Here is an 18,970-nt window from a genome sequence, read left to right on the forward strand (position 1 = left end):
CCTCCGAGCTCACTGTGCGTCCTCCACTGGTTTCTCTGCAGGGCTCTGGGGCAGCTGCTAAAATGAGAAACGCTACAGTGCAAAGGTCATTAACTCACAAGAAAACAAAACCTCTAAGAGCAAAGCCTGGGCTCAATGTCAGCACGGGATAATGTTAAAACAGAAAAAAGCCACTGTGCTGCAGCAATGCCACCCTGATAGCTTGCAGGCGCCTCATGTCAGCCAAGCCCCTCTCTCCTGCACGGGCAGCGTGGAGTTGGGTTGGCCACCGAGGCTGTGACACCTGTGTGTTTCAGACTCCTCAGGAAGAGGGGAGTCCATAAACCAAGGCAGGTTCTGCCTCAGCAGAATAACATGTGGTTGCATGGTTAACTTGGTTACGCTACCGAAACTCCAGATACCAGACTGCCACTTGGTGATTTCCTCTGCAGGACTGTGGTCTGCTGCTGTCTCCTTTCTCCCAGTCCACTACATCTTCGGGAAATATGGACAAAGCCTCCCTAAAAGAGCTTTACTAGCCAGGCAGCAAGGAGCTATAGTAAGTGATCTGGCTGTTGCCGATGCCCCAAGGCAGACGGAACAACCAGAGCCAGAGCTTTGTGCCTCCGGCAAGCTGGGCAGAAGCAGGAAAGCGTCTCAGAAGTGAGGAGTAGCTCAGGGCACCAAATTTGCAGAGCTCAGTAAGTATATTGCAAAGATGTTGCCTCACAGCTCTGGTAGTGCCTTAGGAAGCAAGGAAAGCACGGAGCTAATCAGAACAAGAAAAAACCAAGAGGGAATATTCAGGCTTTTTTCTGGGCTAGGCCTATAAGGTATTTCACAAGATTTTGGTCTCTTTTATTCCAAACCGCTGTAGTTCGCAGTGCTTTAGGTAGGGTGAAATTGATTGTCATGCTGGTAGGTGAAGCCTTTGAATCCAGTGGTGCTGGTAAGCAGGTACCCTGTGCAGATGCAGCAGGCTGGATGGGGCCTCTGGGACACACAGAATCCAGTCTCTGTCACAAGCACCAGGCCAGACCATACTTTCACAAATTCATCAATTTCCACCTTATTCTGGATGGATTTTTTTTTTTTTCTGGCTCACACCACTCCACGGGGACAGCTGTTGACAAGGCCTTGTGGTCTGGGGCCCTGCCGATAGAAGACAATCCTGTCAGGTGAGTCACCTTGTCAGGGAGCAGTAAAGAGGAAGGAAAACTTCGCTCGTTATTGCTGTGGTAGCGCAGGTCACAAATGCAAGACCGTAACAGTGACCCTTTGCTTGCGCTGCTCGCCTGGAAGCACAGAAAACAGGGGCTGGCAAGACCTCCAGCATCACCCAGCCCAGCTCACTGAGCCAACAAGGGATCCAGTTTACCTCTTATTATTTTTGGCATGTTGGCCAAGGCTCCAGCGAAGAATCCTTCTGGGAAATTGCTGCCACTTGGACATCGCACTTGCAAAAGCGTGTTTTCCTGCTGTACTGTAGGATACCATAACGAAGGCCAGCTTGTCCACCTTCGTTCCCTAGGGCAGCCCCCATCATGCTGCACGCCTGACAGCTCTCCTGCTCTCAAAGACTGCCAACATCGGAGACTTCACTGCCCCCCAGACAAAATCTATTAGAGGGCTTTTTCTAGTCACAGAGTTAGAAGATTTTCCCCGAGATCTCCCTGAACCTTTCTCACTGCAACTGAGATGTGCTATATCTTATCTTCACCACCGACATGGAGATCTGATTAGTCCCTACATCTCTGCAGCAGCCTTTTGCACACACGAAGGCTACAGCTATGTTTCTCCTCAGGCCTTCTCTATTTTAGTCTAAAGAAAGCAGCCTAATTTTTTCAAAGCCCAGTGCCTCATGCACAAGCATCTCTTGCCCAGATACATCGTCTTGGACTAAGTCTGACCAATGATGTCCTACATTTTTATTCTTCATATTAGTCCTTCTCAAAGCCTCAAAGTGATTGCACTCTTTACTTACCATCCTTCCTTTCCTCCCTTTCTTCTCAGGACTGGCTTTTCCTTGAAGGTTGAGGAAGCCTAAGCACTAGAGGGTAGGTTAGAGCTTCTCCTTCCACCATCCTTGGTAAATGTCAGCTCTTGCTTAAACCAGTGGTGTTTGCTTGCTGTGAGGAGTTCCGGTATTTTAAAACCCCCCAGTTTACACAGCAACTGTGTGCTGTACCTCTTGCCTGGATTTTACAATCTGTTCAAATTTCACTATGTGAAATTGCCCCAAAACAATTAGTCTACATTAAAAAGTGTGCTTTAATTCTTTCTTTTCTTGCAGGCCCTAGAGTTGGTTATGGGCTTTGGTAGGAGGCCAAGATGCAAGCAGATGTTTCACTTGTCCTCTCAGCATGGCAGAGACACTGTTACAGAATGAGGAATGAATATAAAGCCCTTGAGCCTTGGGCACTATAGGCGCCATGGCACAGGCTGAAAAGCTCTCTAGGAACCAGTTTCATTTGTAAAAGACAAACTCCGATTGCAAAGCCAAGGACAATTCACGCTCTATAGAATAATGACACTTCTAAGCACAGTCATGCTGCACACAAACATGGACTTTCATCACCCTCTTGCATGCTCATCTGTTAAACCAGCTGTGTGCCTGCTCTCAAGGTGCTACTTGGCTTGACAAGGACATATATACACACCAGCTAGTAAAACCCAGCTACTGACACCACTGCCAGAGGGACGTCCTCCCCTCAGCCACCTCAACACCTTATATAGTCCTGTCTGAGTTTCGCTTCAGTCCTCAGGCTTCACTGAAGTAGAAGAATGCCATTAGCACGAGTACAGAAATGGGATTTGGGTTGCACCTAGGCCTGAGGTTGTCCCTTTGAAGACATTTCACCCTGACGGAGCACAGGGCAGGCTACCAGTGGGACAAGGGATTCAAAGAGGAATCCAGTGGACTGAAGAAGTCAGGGAACAAACATTGCTGAACAAACATTGAAGCCCGCTGAGGGTTTATACAGGTGGAGACCATCAAGCTGGGGTAACTGACTGGCAGTCCTTCCTGCCCACATTTACTGCTGACTGCAGCAATATCTTGCTGCTGGGCAGAGTTGTATTTCTAGTTTTTCAACCTGGTTTGCTCACATCACCTGCTACATGAAACTAGTCAGTACCAGCTCGAACCCTAAGAGACAAGTAGCAGGTGTCTGGTGAAGTTCAGTGTACCTCAGATAAGAGGGGTGCGTAACAGATTGGAGGAGCCTTGGAAAAGCCGTCAGGAAGGTTAGTGGCCTAGAGCACATGATGTACAATAACAGGCTGAGGGGTCTGGGTTTGCTCAGCCAGGAAGAGCGGAGGGATCTAACTGCAGTCTTCCACTGCCTAAATGGGGATTACAGTGAAGACAGAGCTGACCATTTCCCAGAGGTGCCCACAGAAAGATGAGGCAGCAGTCAGAGGTTGCAACAAGGAAAATTCCAATTGGACATGAGAAATTTTAGCCATGAGAGTGCTAAAGCACAGGAACAGGTTGCCCAGGGGCTAACAAAATCTCTGCCTCAAGTTTTTCAAAACTTGACTGCACTGGACCCTGCACAACCTGCTCTAACTGTGATGTTAGCCCTGCTTTGTGCATGGGGTTGGACCAGATCACTTTCATCTGTCCTTTCCATCGTAAATTTTTCCATGATTTCTGTAACTAGGACTGAAGCTGAGAAGGTTTAAAGAAGAATATATGGAGGAACACTACTCCACATACAAAAAACCATCAGAATGCAGAGCTTCTGCCTGGAAACCTTACAGCACAGACCAGATCATAGTACCTGAACAGCCTATGTGTGGGAAATCACTGGTTGAGTTTGCCTCTTTCTAAGAAAATTAGTATCTTGGCATCTAACTTGCCATTTATGAACCTCTAGGCCAGTGAAAGTCTTTTAATTACCCCCCTCCATTCTCTACCTCCTTATCAGCCTTGACATAAGGTAGGTGAAATGCGTCACACGTATTTGTTTAGGGACATTCACTCTTTTTTCACTCTCCAATGAGATTTTGTCTTTATGTATTTGTCAGCTGACTGGATAAAACAACTAAAAATAAAATAAATAAAAAATAAAATACCAAATTACCAAATACCGATACCAAATTACCAAATAAAATAAATTTTAAAAAAAGAACAAAAAAGAAAGAATGTTTTATTTCAAATGCTGGTGTACATCAATATTGCACCTTACAAAAACACCTAGAACAAGTACACGTGCAAGGAGCTTTCCAATCCACAGCCATACACAATCCAGAATATGATACAGAAAACAGTAAACATGCACGTATTTATTTTTTTCTGATGAGCAGAACAGAAGTGTTCAAATTAAACTAAAGTGAAGTACAATCCATATGAAGCAAAACCCAATTTTAATTAGCTGCTGTGACCTAAGCAGGCAATTTTGTGGAACATGCAGTTATTTAGCATCACATGTTGAATACTTACTTGTGTCTCAGCTTTTACCAAGCAAGCTGCCCTGCTCCCTTAATCTTCTAAATACATCTCCACGTAGAAGCTAAACAGCTCTAGTAATAACAAACTCCCTACTGAGCCAGCTGGCTGCAATATGAGGATTAACTGAAGTCCTGTCCTTCCCACTTTCATCATGATTAGTGGAGGCTCATATTATGTCCAGGAGCCTCTGGTGGAAGCACTTGGGCAAACAGACAGGAACCAAAATGGCAATATAAAAATAACCAAACAAGCAAACAAAAGACCCCACTGAGCAGCCATTTTGTTTGGGGAAAGCCCCTCATTGTACAAATTCAAAATAACACCAGCAGTCCGCATATACATGCTTAAAGCCAGGAATAAAACAAAAAGAAGCACCACCATAACTTTAAGCAATCAGCTCTCAAAACAAGTTTAGCACATGTAGCTACAAAAAAAAAAAAAGGAATAAAGTTTCCATTACAGAAACTGCACCTTGTTAGCTAACAGAAGGATCAAGCACCACACCACTACAAATTTTGTCTCATGACCGTTCTTACCCACCGTAAGAACCTGGACAGTTTGGTATAGACACCATATTTGCCCTTCTTTGCACATCCTTCTCCCCAGCTAACAATTCCAGTAACAAAATAAGTATCCTTATATCTGGTTACATGGGGGCCTCCGCTGTCTCCTTGACAAGCATCTTTTTGCTCTGTTTCATAACCAGCACAGAACATGTTTTCTGTTATCACAAAGTTAGTAGATTGTTTGCAAGTGTTCCTATCAACATAGGGGACTTCAAGCACTTTCAGTTTTTTGGATAGTCGTCCACCTTCAAATTCACGCCCGAAGCCACTAACCATCCCAGATCTTTGGTTCATCAGAACTTCATTAGCAAAGTCTGCTTCGGGGAGGCATGCTGCGACAACGTACTCAGAAAACGTTATGGGTTCCTTCAGCTTTATTAAGGCTATGTCGTTATCGTAAGTCTCGGCAATGTATTTAGAGTGAACAAGTATTTTGTCCACGGTATGCATCGTTTCAGAGTGTTCTTTCTTTTCTCTGTCCACTTCACCTGTACAAGATTATTAGAAGTGTCATTAATATGGAGACAGTATAACAAATTAAGAACAACCTTGATAAAGGAGGAGACTAGTATACCCATTTCTAACACTTTGCCTAAGCCTTTATACCATACAAGTAAACTGTAAAAATGTATTGCAATATGTGTTAGCAGCACCTGGATCAGCTTCAGTTCCGAGCTTTTGTCTATGGTGATTTTTGTACCAATTTACATAAAGGCATAAGCCGATTCAGCTAAACCAATGCAACTTTGGATGGAACCTCTTACAGAAGCTTGAGCCTGGCTTATATCAGGAAAGAGAAACTAATCTGGGGCAAGGCTAAAACAGTGCAAATATGAAGTTGTATTGATCTGGTATCATGCCTCAGAAGTGAAGCAGTCATAATTTGAGTTTGTTTCTTTTTCCTCTAGTCAACACGTCATAGCTTTCCTGAGTGTTCCTGCAGAAACAAATCTGTATGCTTCAGATATGCCAGGAATGATAAGCTTTCTGAAGAAGCACTACTCTGATGAACACAATGCTAGCCAACGCTTCTAGAATATTTGTTCTTAATCACTTCCACCTAACTGGCAAAGAAGAAAGGGATGCACCATTATCACCTTCCACATCAGCTGCCCCTGTTATTACAAAGCAGGATTCCCACAATAACAAGAAATTATAAAAAGCAAAACAACAACAACAAAGTCAACAAACCAGAACAAATAAAGTAATATGAGTACATCTCACACGAGATTTAGAGCACAGAGGATTAGTCTGCAACATATGCTCAAACATCACAGGAGTAAAATAAATAACCTCTTACCAACAACAACTTTGATTTCTTTAGATTGGTTCATGCAATGAGCTGCAGTAAGTATAAAATTTTCATTCAAAATAGTTCCACCACAAAACTCTTCCCCTGCCTCGTTTAACAGAACAGCCTGTAAAAGAAAAAAGGTAAGTGCAGAATTAAGAGCCGTTTAACGTCAATGAGCTATAAACAGGTAATTGATTTCTCTGCACACTACATTGCTTATTACTGCAACACGTACTACCCTGCAGGTCTCTCCTAATATTGCATTCACACACGCATACACTACACATGGGCACATACTGCTACAGAGTCTCAATTGTCTTTACGTGAAGTAGATGTTTGGCTTCCGTGTTACCTCACTCACAGTGCTTAGTAACGTCTTTTAGGAACAAGACACTGACTGACGGAGCAGGGAGAGTGCAGCCCCCAAATCACTCCATCCCTTGGACTTACCACCCCAAAGAATTCCAAGTTCTGTTCCCATTTGACCCCCTCTTAGTGTCCCAAATACAGGAACTCATTTTGGCTGGTCCAAACTCAAGAGGAAAACTTCGATACGAAAGCTTATTTGTGAAGCAAATGCATGCTTATCTGACATGCTCTCGGGTATGCTACCTAAATGGACTGCTATCAGGCAGAACTGGAATATAACCTGCAAAAATGACACTGGTAGGCCAGCATGACTCAAAAGCCCTCTCTGGTGACAGGTTAAGCAGCACCATCTAAAATTACAAAATCACAGAATCACAGAATTGTATAGGTTGGAAAAGACCTTTAAGATCATCGAGTCCAACCGTAAACCTAACACTACCAAGTCCACCACTAAACCATGTCCCTAAGCACCTCATCCAAACGTTTTTTAAATACTTCCAGGGATGGCGACTCAACCACTTCCCTGGGCAGCCTGTTCCAATGCTTGATAACCCTTTGGGTGAAGTAAAATTTCCTAATATCCAGTCTAAACCTCCCCTGGCGCAACTTGAGGCCATTTCCTCTCGTCCTATCACTTACTTGTTACCTGGGAGAAGAGACCGACCCCCACCTCTCTACAACCTCCTTTCAGGTAGCTGTAGAGAGCGATAAGCTCTCCCCTCAGCCTCCTTTTCTCCAGGCTAAACAACCCCAGTTCCCTCAGCCGCTCCCCATCAGACTTGTGCTCCAGACCCTTCACCAGCTTCGTTGCCCTTCTCTGGACACGCTCCAGCACCTCAATGTCTCTCTTGTAGTGAGGGGCCCAAAACTGAACACAGCATTCGAGGTGTGGCCTCACCAGTGCCGAGTACAGGGGCACGATCGCTTCCCTAGTCCTGCTGGCCACACTATTTCTGATACAAATTGCACAAAGCCTTTCATTTTGAAATTTAAGGCTGCAGTTTGCAGAACAGCACATCTAAGTGCCCAGGTTCATGCAATTCAGCTACCTTCAGCTACAAATGGCACACTACATGGGTAACATTCAGAAAGCAACCAGGTTAAATGAACAATTGCACGCTTTCCCTCAGAAACACGTTCCGCTTACATGCAGAGCACAAACACCAGATTTACCTGCCATGGACATTCGCCAAGAAGACACTCATCACCACCTACTATCCTGGTATTGACATATGGAGTCTTGCTACCTGTTTCATTGCCAGGACGGAGGGTTGAGCTTTCTGTGGTAGTAACAATGTCTTCCTCCAAACTTGTTCCATTTGTGGGAGGGCCATCTTGATCACTAGTTACATTGCTATTATCAGTGGGTAAAATAACCGACCTTTTTTTTCTTGTCACAACAACTCTTCCACAAGGATACTTTACTGTAAAGACAAGAATATTAAAATTAGAGAAGGACAGAAACACTAGCACAAGAGGAAACTCCTTGACAACACCACCTCACAATAAATCAGTTAATGCAGCTGTCCTGTTTTCAAAACACAAGCAAAACCTTGGCAGATGCAACAAAGGAGGAAGACCAGATGGCTTGAAAAATGCAAGCCATTTTGCAGTTCTAAAACTTGTCCAGAGGTTCAGTCTCCGGACAGTGTTTTCAAAGCATTTAAAATTTAAAACATGATTTTCAATTGTTTACATTGCTATATTCATGCACTTGCTCTTACTAAAACCATCTTAATTAGGAAACTGAGTGAAGTGTTTTATTTTAGGAACAGTATGGCTCATGACAGCAATTTATTATTAGTTATAAAGGATATAAAAACTGACATCATGAGTATATGGTTGACTTATTCGTCCCCCCAGGTTTGTTGAAATACAACAAAAATGTACAAATGTAAATAGCATTAATCATAATTAATTAATGTCATCAGTTACTATTGGATTAGGTTAACTGAAATCTAAAGTAGAAAAGTTTTAGTGTGCTATTTTATATGGAGTGTAACTGTTTAAGTAAATGAGATATAAGTACAATTGCTTTTCTCCTGTCAACAGCAGAGTTTACTCAGGTAATTCTGTGAGAGGCACCTTGCAAAGGGTACTAAATCCAGATTTTTGTCCTGGTTTCGGCTGGGATAGAGTTAATTTTCTTCCTAGTAGCTAATATAGTGCTGTGTTTTGGATTTAGTATGAGAATAATGTTGATAACACACTGATGTTTTAGTTGTTGCTAAGCAGTGCTTATGCTAAGTCAAGGACTTTTCAGCTTCCCATGCTCTGCCAGGTGCACAAGAAGCTGGGAGGGGGCACAGCCAGGACAGCTGACCCCAGCTGGCCAAAGGGCTATTCCATACCATATGCTGTCATGCTCAGTATATAGACTGGGAGGAGTTGGCCGGGGGGCAGCGATTGCTGCTCAGGGAGTGGCTGGGCATTGGCCACAGTGTTAAATCTATGTCATGCAAAATACTGATGGTTCAAAAGACATTCTTTAACTGTGAAACAGGTCTCACCACCATTGCTATTAGTTTATTACGTGGCTTCATACCTGATGGAACACAGCGTTTGCCATCCTCTGCTAGAACATACCCTTTTGCACAGGAACACAAAACACCCTTCTGTACGCTTTTTTTGATGCTGCAGAACTGCTCACAGTCACCATTGTTTATTTTGCAGTACTTTGGTATGACTATAAAAGAGATAAGTTTGGAGAAAGACTGTAAATAAACACTGACTTCACAGAAGATCTTGAAGTTCACCCAATTAAACTGCACTCTTTAAACAGGAACTGTATCTCCACCTGTAAAACACCTGAAGCACATGTTAGTAACAACACGAGTGGCTAACATTAGCTTATGCCTTACAAAGCAGTCACATCCACCACATGAAACATGCTTGCCAAATCCAAGTGGGCCCAGTGGCCATGTCATGGTGAGCTTAAAAAAGCAGAGACAAAATGACAGTGGAAGAATAGATAAAACACTAACAGAGAAGTCCAGATGTTGGTAAATCCTCGTGCGATTCCTCCCTCCTGCCTTAAAAAACTCATCATTCCCCTCAGTCCTGTGTCTGAACTTCAGTTCCACTGCCTTAAAAAACTCAACTCCTTATCACTCCCCTCAGTCCCATGTCTGAACTTCAGTTCCACACCCTCTTTCTCTGGGCTCACCACTCTTACTTCCGGGCTACCAACAGATGTTCCAATGACATCAGTAGGGTAGTAGCTGTATGTCACAGAAGTGAGATCAGGAAGGATTAATATGCAAAAAATGATTCCTTGCAAGGCTGAAAAAGTCTGCATTGTCTACTGAAATCTGCTTTCTTTGATTCTTCACTGCCGTGAGCTGAGCAGGGAGGCTGTACTTCTGTACTTGGAGTAAAGGCTCTTTGATATCAGTTATAAGAATCCTATGCTTCTTAGTTTTATCATCATGTTTTGGGGATTCAAGCTCATGTAAAGAGGCACTATCATAATTAAGAGGGCTTGCTTTGGAGTAAGTGTAACTTTGGAGCATTCATGGTTGGATGGGGCTCTGAGCAACCTGGTCTAGTCGAAGATGTCCCTGCCCATTGTAGGGTGGTTGGACTAGATGACCTTTAAAGGTCCCTTCCAACCCAAACCATTCTATGATTCTATGATTCTAACACTACCCAGCTGTAGAGCCACCAGGGCTTTGTGTTTCTGTCATCCAACTCATTGTTGACTGCCACCCTATTCTATGTGTTTTTCCAAGAGGTAAACAATGCTCATTAAGAAAGAGTTAACTCGCTATGTTTCAGCTCCCTGGGAAATTCACTGCCACAGTTCTCTAAAGCAGAAACCTACCAAATTCACAGTTCTTGCCTTGATAACCATCCAAGCATGAGCAAGTGTAGGAACCAATTCCATCTTTACAATGTCCACCATAGTGACAAGGATTTGAGCTGCACTGGTTCCCATCTACAAAAACAAACCAAAAACCAAATTATTGTAAGAGCGCAAGCATTTCAGTGAACTCTGAAGAGGTGTTAGTTTAATACGCAATCTTTCATCTTTCCTTTTAAAACGTATGTCCTGTGAATTGCCACATTCCAGGTGGAACAAAGAGTATAAATGCAATCATTCCATATGAGCAATGATTCATACACATATCCTCAGTTTTGCAATCTGTTTTTGGTGGCTACTGTATGACAGTGCATACGCAAGCCTTTTTTTGTAGGATGATAAAGTAATACTTCATGGTCAGAGTATATACATTATTTATAGTGAAGGCTGTAAAAGCAGACAGGACATTTCCACGTTGCAACTGCTGCCTGAAGATATTAACCTTCTGGCCTCTTGCATTTCCCTACAATTTCCACAAAATAATGACAACTCAACTTTTATTTCCTTAAAGGTCACCTCATCCCTTGTGCATGTCTTTTGCCTGCAGTATTGTTCATTTAAAGAAACAGACACCAGCATATTAATCAGAAAATTAAAAAACCAAACAAAAAATGCTTTAAAAGCCCTGCTAAATCCATGTGTGCAGGCCAAATTCCTGTTTTGTGCTGCTTACAGCACCAAAATTGTCCCATTGTATCCATTGAGGTGAGAACTTGAGCTTCAAAAAATTAGCTCTTACCTCACGCTCCCCACATCTACGCTGGGATCTCCCACATTTGAAAGGCAGTTCTGCAGCCTTTCTTCCTTTCTGTGACCTGGGCACAACTGGCTGACCTGACTCCAGAGCCACAGCCACACGTATCTCACAAACTCAGTTACATGTAGGACAGTGAGGCTGCACTGCGTTTGGAGACACGTTCCACATAGCAGCCCTTTCTCCCACACCCACAAAGGTATCTCACTTCTGCGTGGATGCGACTGCCACGGTCTCTCCCATCTAGTGACCTGCTGTAACGAATGCATTCCCCCATCACATGACTTTGCTGGGCTCTTCTGCCCTGTTTGATAAGAAAAGCAGGATATCCGGTGAAGTGGCACTTGCTTAATAATAAATTGTTGCTTTAGATGATACACACTCTTCAGATTTCTGTGTTTTACCACCTGTTCTGTCCCTGCTTGGAGCGGCTGGAAGAACGGCAATGCCCACAGAGGAGACAAGATGCAAGAAGCTGCTCATCCTCTGGATCCAGCTTGCCACCTGCATGGCAGCTCTGGCCTGTGACCTCATCTGCTGCAGCTTTATCAGTCACAGGGAACATCTGCGGGGCTTTGTGTACTGCCCCCACACCTCAACATCCCTTCTGTACCCGCACTGGCCAAAACCAACAGCGCTCCAAATGCTGCGCCTGTGTGGTCCTCCACAGAGGCATGGAAGACTGAGGTCCCTCCTCAACAGAGGGAAGGCAAGACCACCATTTACCAAAAGAAAGACAGACTCGAGGCCTGCAGCACAGCTCCTGGTTTCTGCCTCCTCTGCAGTGCCAGAGCACTCCATTCTGTAGTGGTCTTAGCTAAGCAGCATCCTAGTGTTAGAAACCATACTTGTTTAGTTTTTCCCTACACTGTAGTTGCTGCTGTGGCAATGAGTTTTATATCAGTATTGCACAAAAGCATTGCAGAATCCCCTACTAAAAAAGGAAGCAAGAATGAATTGTTCTAGTAACTTGGCTGAGGGCAGCTGTGGTTTCCAATACTTCTGGACACCAATACACCATTCATGGACTGTGGTTTAAAATGTATGAAATTGGCATTTCCGCTAAGAGCACTGGCACTAATGTTCCGCTGCTTGTATTCTCATGGGAAACGGTTTGAAATTTTCCACTCCTGTTCACTGCAACACTGACGCAGGCTTTGCTTGAAATTTCAGCCTGTAGGTTGCAGAGTTCATCCCCCACTTAGAGGATTATGAAAGTCTGCATCTTCTTCGTGGCAACTGTCTTCAATTTTCTGCAGACTCCAAAAGACAAAGCTGAGCTGTCTTCGGTCAACATTTTTGAGGTATTCTTCCTCACATGCAAGCTGGACACATACTTTCAGGAGAACACATTACCAAACACTAACACATTAAAAATCTGTCCCTGCACGGTCATTACGAACACTAGAACCCTAATAAATACAACTCAGACCTTTAGAAAAAAAAACAGAAAAGACTGATAGGTAGTATCTGCTGATCTACTGGCATGTCTTCCTTGAATGCCAAACAGTTCTGTAGAAAACACATCCCACAAAATAATACAGGAATCAACAACACTCTGGCATGGAAGGTGACATGAAACTGGCAAGCAACTGTGCGATACAGTTTAATAACTCTGTGTTGGCTACGGCATTTAAGCGTCACCCTCATCTATGACTCTTTGCATCTTGAATTCCCCCATCTGGGGCTGCCTCTCTGGAGGACAACTGACTGGCAGAGTCACACGCCCAGTTTCTGCTTCTCACTGTCCTTTGCGTGCAAAGGGCCACTATTCTTTTTTTGAGGCCAAAGATCATCCCAGCAATTGGAGGCAGCTGAACCCTGCCTTTGAATGAAACAACAGGGTTCAAGCACCAGCAAGGCAGTAAATCGGATTCCTTCTTCAAAGGAAACACAGAGTGAGGGTGTCCTATGGTGGAAAGGGAGGAAGCAAGGGAGCAGGAAGTGGTTACTTAAGAGGTGCATCCTTTTTAGCCTTGCAATAAGGAAGCTTAATTCTCTAAACAAATGCAGAGTGTTTCTTACCTACATAGATGTTCCAGAATTCCTCCTACAGGTAGGTGTGGGAAAAGGGGAATAAAAGGAGACAAAAAGAGTGAGATGAGAATTACTGAATTCTTCAGAAGAATATTAGAGCTTTCATACAGAGGATACTTGCAGCTAACAATTTTTAAAACAAATATTTAAGTTACAGGCACATACAGTGCCTTGCAGCCTGCTATTAACATTTAATAAATTAAAACCATATGATCCACCTATACTGCCCAGCTCTACAGAAACAAGCCTCATGCATTTTTCAGAAATATCTAAAACTCCTTAGAGATTTCCTAATGTGACTCACTCAGCATAAGGCACTTGATTTCTTGTGTAATTGTATCTTTCCATCAGTTTTGACCGAATTTACTTACATTCCTGTAATGTCAATTTCTCAGTCTCCATCCTGCCCCGTACCCCCATCAATCAAGACCTCAGAAATCCGGAGATTTAAAAATATTTTGTCCTATTTGTGTTCTTCTTTCCCTCTGCACTGAGGACTCCAGGTATGCTGTCTGTCCAAGACAGTCCTTTTCAATGACACCTGGTCACCAGGCAGAACAGGCTATGCTGGTTCTGCTATAGATCATCCAACCTTTATGCTCTGAAGTACCCTGGCGATGTACCTGTGACTCCCCATCCAGGTCATCTCAGGGCCACTCCAAGAACATTCTGGCCATCAAGTAATACTAAAGTGAAATCAATCTGGCCTGAACTCCAGTTTCAGGGCTGTTCTTAACAGCTAAATAGCTACAGCCAATGTTCCCAATTCCCCTCCACCACCAAGTCACTTCAAGTTTTCAAATACCACCTTTTCTACTGACCCCCGTCCCCATAGTTGCCCCATCTCTTTAACTCTCCCTTGAGCTTGGGAACAGATCGCATTTCTGGCTAAAGTTAAGCAGCCATCAGGGTAGGGAAGGTGACACAAGAGTCACACATACAAACTTCATTCCATGTGGGCAATTTAACATTAAGGCATATAAGAACTGTTCCACAGTCTACATTCTGTCAGTTCAGATACTGAAAAAGAGAGCCACAAAACGATAAGCACTGCATAGCTGCTTGAGATAATTCTGGCAAAATTCTCCCATGAAGTTCCATGTCAGCGTTTGCCTTCTCAACCTTCCCATGGACTCTCCACCTAAGAACTCTTGAACATAGTCATGACACTCAGCTACACCACCCAGACAGGGTGAACATATTTCTAACATGGGTAGTATCAAATCATTTAAAGGTCAAATACCTCACAATGGCAATTAAACAGATCAGAACAGGTAAAAGAATGGAGGCTTTAATATGGGCTGGCCTTGCAAGAGCTAAATTAAGACTGTTATTGTATGTTTATGCCTTGGCAATTCCAACCACAGTCAAAACCACTATTTATTCTTTGTGTTAAACGATGGGAGTGCAACTTGTAAGTTCTGATGCCCAGCTCAAAAGACCTTAATACTATTTTGTAAACATGAAAGATATAGATCTATGTTTCATATTAGTTCATCATTACAGTTTTCTCCTGGTCTTCAAAGGCTTCTCTTGCTTCTTCTTTTGAGCAGCGCTCCTCACTGCATTCTCTTTCAATATTCCCTTTCTTCATTTCCTCCAAAAAAGAGTTAGCACGTTTTGTTCTTTCCAAGAACTTGTCGGCATTTTCTTTCTTGATGAATACTAGATAATAGAGAAAATGATACAGATGGCAGGTAACATTTGGTGATGGTAAAGAGTGACTAGAAATAAGTGAAGTGGAAACAAAACCAAAACAGACCCTCTCACCACTCTACCTGTAAGCAACATTACCTGTGAGGTCAGTCCTCACACAGACTGATGCATCTCAGGATCTCTCAGAGCAGTCTCTCTCTGAGAATCAGTGACTCCAGGACAAACTGCAGGCACCCAAAATTCTCTCCTACTGTTTTTAGTCTTGACAATAAGAACGTGCAGGTTGCTGCTGAGGGCTTGTATTTCTGTTGCTCCTGCTGAAGACTCCAGTCTTAATCAGAATTACTTTCCCTGAAGGCCAGGGAGACTGCATTCCTTGATTCAGTTTTAAAGCTGACAACCAGGCAACACCACCACCTACTCCAGGGGTTTGTGGTGCAGAAACTAAATGCCACACAAACTCAAAATGCAGTAATGTATACTGACAGATGGGAAAAGCTGTTTCATGGTCCAGCCCAGGTATGAGTTCTACTGCCCTTCACCACCCCAAATCCCACTGCGCTGCCCTGGGGTCTTCCTTCCCTCTTAAGAACACTTCCCACTTGCCTGTAGTAATGTTCCTGCTGTACTGATATGTGTGCAGGTAGAGCTAAGGCAGCTGCATTCTAAGATTTAACCAAGAGCAAAGTAAATGAACGTCAGCTTTAGCAGAAAAGTACAGCCTGAGGTCAGTTTGCTGTGTTGTTTTATTTTTTAAAAGCTTGGTGTCACAGAAGCGTGAGACCTGCTGCCTTCAAGTTCAAGATGCAAGTAGCTGTTGATTTAAACTGAAGGATCAGAGGCATTAAACTCAGCTCAGCCACTTGGCTGTGTGAACAATAGTGCTACTCTCCAGTGACTTGTGCACACATTACCAGATAGGAAAAACAGAAACAACACTGGAGTAAATAAATTGCCAGTTACCCTGTAAAAGGCATACACTCTAGGAAAGTTTGCAGAGTCTGGAAGTTGTCATTTAACTAAGTTCTGAACACCTGGAATTTAAAGATAAAAAATACTTTGCAACCACAGACTGGAGTGTGGAAGACAGTGCTGCAGACAGGACTTCAAGGCCAACAGCTCACACTCAGTGGGCAGCTTGCATGTACCTTCTGGAGCATCCTTCATGCAGCTCAATTCGGCTACCAATAAACTAGCTGATAGTAATCATATACCCTAGTATCCTCTAAGCAAACACAGTGGGTACTCTGCTTTCACTGAAATTGATGTATCAGTAACAGGGAGCCAAATTCTGCCAGTGCCATTTATGTTAATCAATCCCATAGAGCCCACAAGTACTTTGGAGCCCCGCTTATTCTGAAAGGCTCCTTGCAAGGAAGGCTTACAGAAAATGCTTGTAGCTTCTGGCTCAGCAACTGTTAGTTCATTCACCCACTATGTTATTTGCCCTTAAATCCCTCTCTGCAGTGACAGGAAAGTGACAGGACGCAGCCAGTGGGGTTATCGCCTCTATATTCCTTTCCCTCCACATCACCCGCCTAAGAGGATGTTTTTTGTAAACTTGAACTAGCTGATTAGTCTTCTGAGGCTGGTCGTTCTCTTTCCCAGGCTTTCCATCATGCTTCCTTCTTCGGAGACATCAAGGAGCAACAGGCGTTGGTCAACTGAAGTAGGACGTTCCAGAAATGGGCAGAGGACCTCATTTTAAAGCCTAAGCGGCTGACTCACTGAAGGAAGAGTTAACGACTTTTGAAAAGCCACTTGCTGATGCTGCGCTGGACTTTGGTGTTGACCGTAGTGGCACAAACAGAGGGTGAAGGGACGTGCTCCCCCTCTGCGCCCCAGCCCCTCCACGGCCAAGTGCACCCAACTGAGCCTCGGACAGCCTTCCTCATCGCGGACACGAGCACCACAGGCTGCGAGGGCAGTTGTCCTCCCGGCGCGGACAACGGGGAGGGCCAGCAATCCCATTTTACAGGGGGGAATCGGGAAGGCACAGCAGCCGGGGAAAGGCCACACGAGACCTCAGTAGGACACCGCGCCCTGGGCCTCAAGCACCCCGAGGTGCCCCCTGGCAGCTCCCTGCCCCGAGGCAGAGCTCGCCCGTCTTTCGGCGGGGTGCGGGGGCGGCACAGGTGCAGACAAGCCTTCTGCCGGCTTGGAAACCCAGTCCCCCGGGGAGGACGAGCCCTGGGGTGCCCGCTGCCGTCCCCCGCCGCGTCCTAACGGCCGCAGCTCCCCGCGCAGGCAGGGGCCGGCAGGGCCCCCTGCTTCGGCGGGGACCGGAGGGCTGTTCCACTCACGCACCGAGGGCTGCGAGCCCCCGGCGCGCAGCGGCGACCCGCCACCGCCTCCCGCGTTCCCCCGGCAGCCCCCCCCAAAGGCTGTGAGGAAGGGCCCCCCCCCCAAAATAAAAAAGGTGCCGCCTTACCGCCTCCTTCAGCCCGGAGCTCGCTCGCCAGCGCCGCGCAGAGCAGGAGGAGCCGCAGGCGGCCGGCCATGGTGGCGCGGAGCCCCCCGCTGCTGCCGGCCCGGCGGGACGGGACGGGACGGGACGGGACGGGACGGGACGGGAGCCGAAGCCTTCACCCCCGCGGGCAGGGAGAGACTGAAGCGGCGTTGCTTCACCCTGCCCAGAAATAGCGGAAGCGCCGGGGCAGGGGGAAAGCCGCCGCGGGATGTCTCAGTCCGGGGGGCCGGCCTGATGATGAGGCTCTTCTTTCTTTTTCTTTTAAAACCCAAGGCAGACGGCTTTTTTAATTGTACCTGTTGTTTGCGGGGGAGGAAGTGAATCGTCACTTTAATAAGCAAGGGCTTGGCCGAGGCTGGCGTCGCCCGGGCCCGGCGCTGGCAGGTGTGAGGCCGAGCAGGGGCAAAGGCGGGCTCCCGCCCCAAACGCCCGCCGCCCGTGGCAGCTCCCACCCGCCTTCCCCGCATGCCAACACCAGAAGCTGCTGGCTCCCTGCCTTCGACACCCGGGGCCCGGTGACCTCGGCCCGGCTCTCGCCGGGAGCTGGCCTCCCTCTCCCCTTTTTTGGGGGGTTTCCCTCGGTTGCGGCCGGTGAGGTCTCTGTGCGCTGTGGAGGCCACGTCTTTGGTGCTTCCAGAGCCTGCCGTCAGGCCTCCTTCACCTTCTCGCCTTGTTTAAACAGGCTGTTATATTAAAAATATACCTAAAACCCAGCTTCGTTTTGAAAAAGTCATTCCTAATGTGCAGCCATTAGTACTGGTTGTTTCCTTTCAGCATTTTAGCCTTTTTCTGCAAGATGATGATTTGTTCATAAAAGTCAATATTTACACTGGAACATTACAGAGAAGAAATCATCTTATGCAGCATGGAAAACCCAAAACTGTTCTAGCTTGAGGGGTCTGGAGGGATGATTTTGCAATGCTGAGTGCCTCATCGCAATGAAAATCAGGTTTTATTTGCTGGTTGCTGCTCCTAGTCACCTTCCTCCCTGGGAATATATTCTGCTGGCATATATGCTTTCCTTTTAGGAGTAATGAGAACCTCTGGGGTATGTTTTCGTACTGTAAGACCTCCTGTTTCTGAGGTCTCTGGAATTTGCTGCTTTTCCCAATTCAGTTCACTACTTAAATGAACCGTATACCATTCTTCTATGTCAGAAAGCAGGTTATAGGATGCTCAGTATTGCACGGCATAGGTACCATATAATGTCAATGTTTTTCCCTAATAATAGAGTATGGTCAATTATAAGTGTCCTAATTGCTGATAAGCTTTTGTGATTGAGCTGATATTCAGCATGATTTGAATGAATCCAAAGTGTAAGTTTTACATAAGATACTGAAACTGTTTTCTAATCTCCTGGTCAGTTTTATCTCCCTCACCTTTTCACTGTTTTCATGCTTAGATTAGAAGGTACATTTTTTAATGGTATAGTTGATGGTGTTTTCAGAGCTCCTCAGGCTCTACCATTTGTGCATTAAGGCTTTAGAGAATGGTCTTTGGCAGCGTTTTGTGGATGGTCAGACAATT

The 18,970-nt window shown here is 45.1% G+C and overlaps 1 protein-coding gene across 1 annotated transcript; it reads right to left on the bottom strand.

The window, feature by feature from the left end:
• Nucleotides 1-4,117: 4,117 nt before the first annotated feature.
• F10 (coagulation factor X) lies at nt 4,118-17,596 on the bottom strand. Its single transcript, XM_072849850.1, has 8 exons — nt 17,405-17,596; nt 14,822-14,982; nt 13,306-13,330; nt 10,488-10,601; nt 9,210-9,350; nt 7,838-8,088; nt 6,302-6,419; nt 4,118-5,489 (listed from the first exon to the last, which is right to left on the bottom strand). Exons 1-8 carry the CDS (start codon nt 17,472-17,474, stop codon nt 4,942-4,944), a joined length of 1,428 nt encoding a protein of 475 aa, XP_072705951.1. The 5' UTR covers nt 17,475-17,596; the 3' UTR covers nt 4,118-4,941.
• Between the last annotated feature and the right edge of the window lie 1,374 nt (nt 17,597-18,970).

Source organism: Ciconia boyciana, chromosome 1 (genome assembly GCF_034638445.1).
Source record: "Ciconia boyciana chromosome 1, ASM3463844v1, whole genome shotgun sequence".
In the NCBI taxonomy this organism is placed as follows: Eukaryota; Metazoa; Chordata; class Aves; order Ciconiiformes; family Ciconiidae; genus Ciconia; species Ciconia boyciana.

What these genes read in the sequence shown, in the direction of transcription:
- F10 (XM_072849850.1), bottom strand. Translation starts at nt 17,474, where the DNA reads ATGGCCGGCCGCCTGCGGCTCCTCCTGCTCTGCGCGGCGCTGGCGAGC. An exon ending in GCTCCGGGCTGAAGGAGGCG is followed by an intron (nt 14,983 to 17,404) that starts GTAAGGCGGCAC and finishes TCTATTATCTAG; the next exon opens with TATTCATCAAGAAAGAAAAT. An exon ending in TTGGCGAATGTCCATGGCAG is followed by an intron (nt 6,420 to 7,837) that starts GTAAATCTGGTG and finishes TTTCTTTTACAG; the next exon opens with GCTGTTCTGTTAAACGAGGC.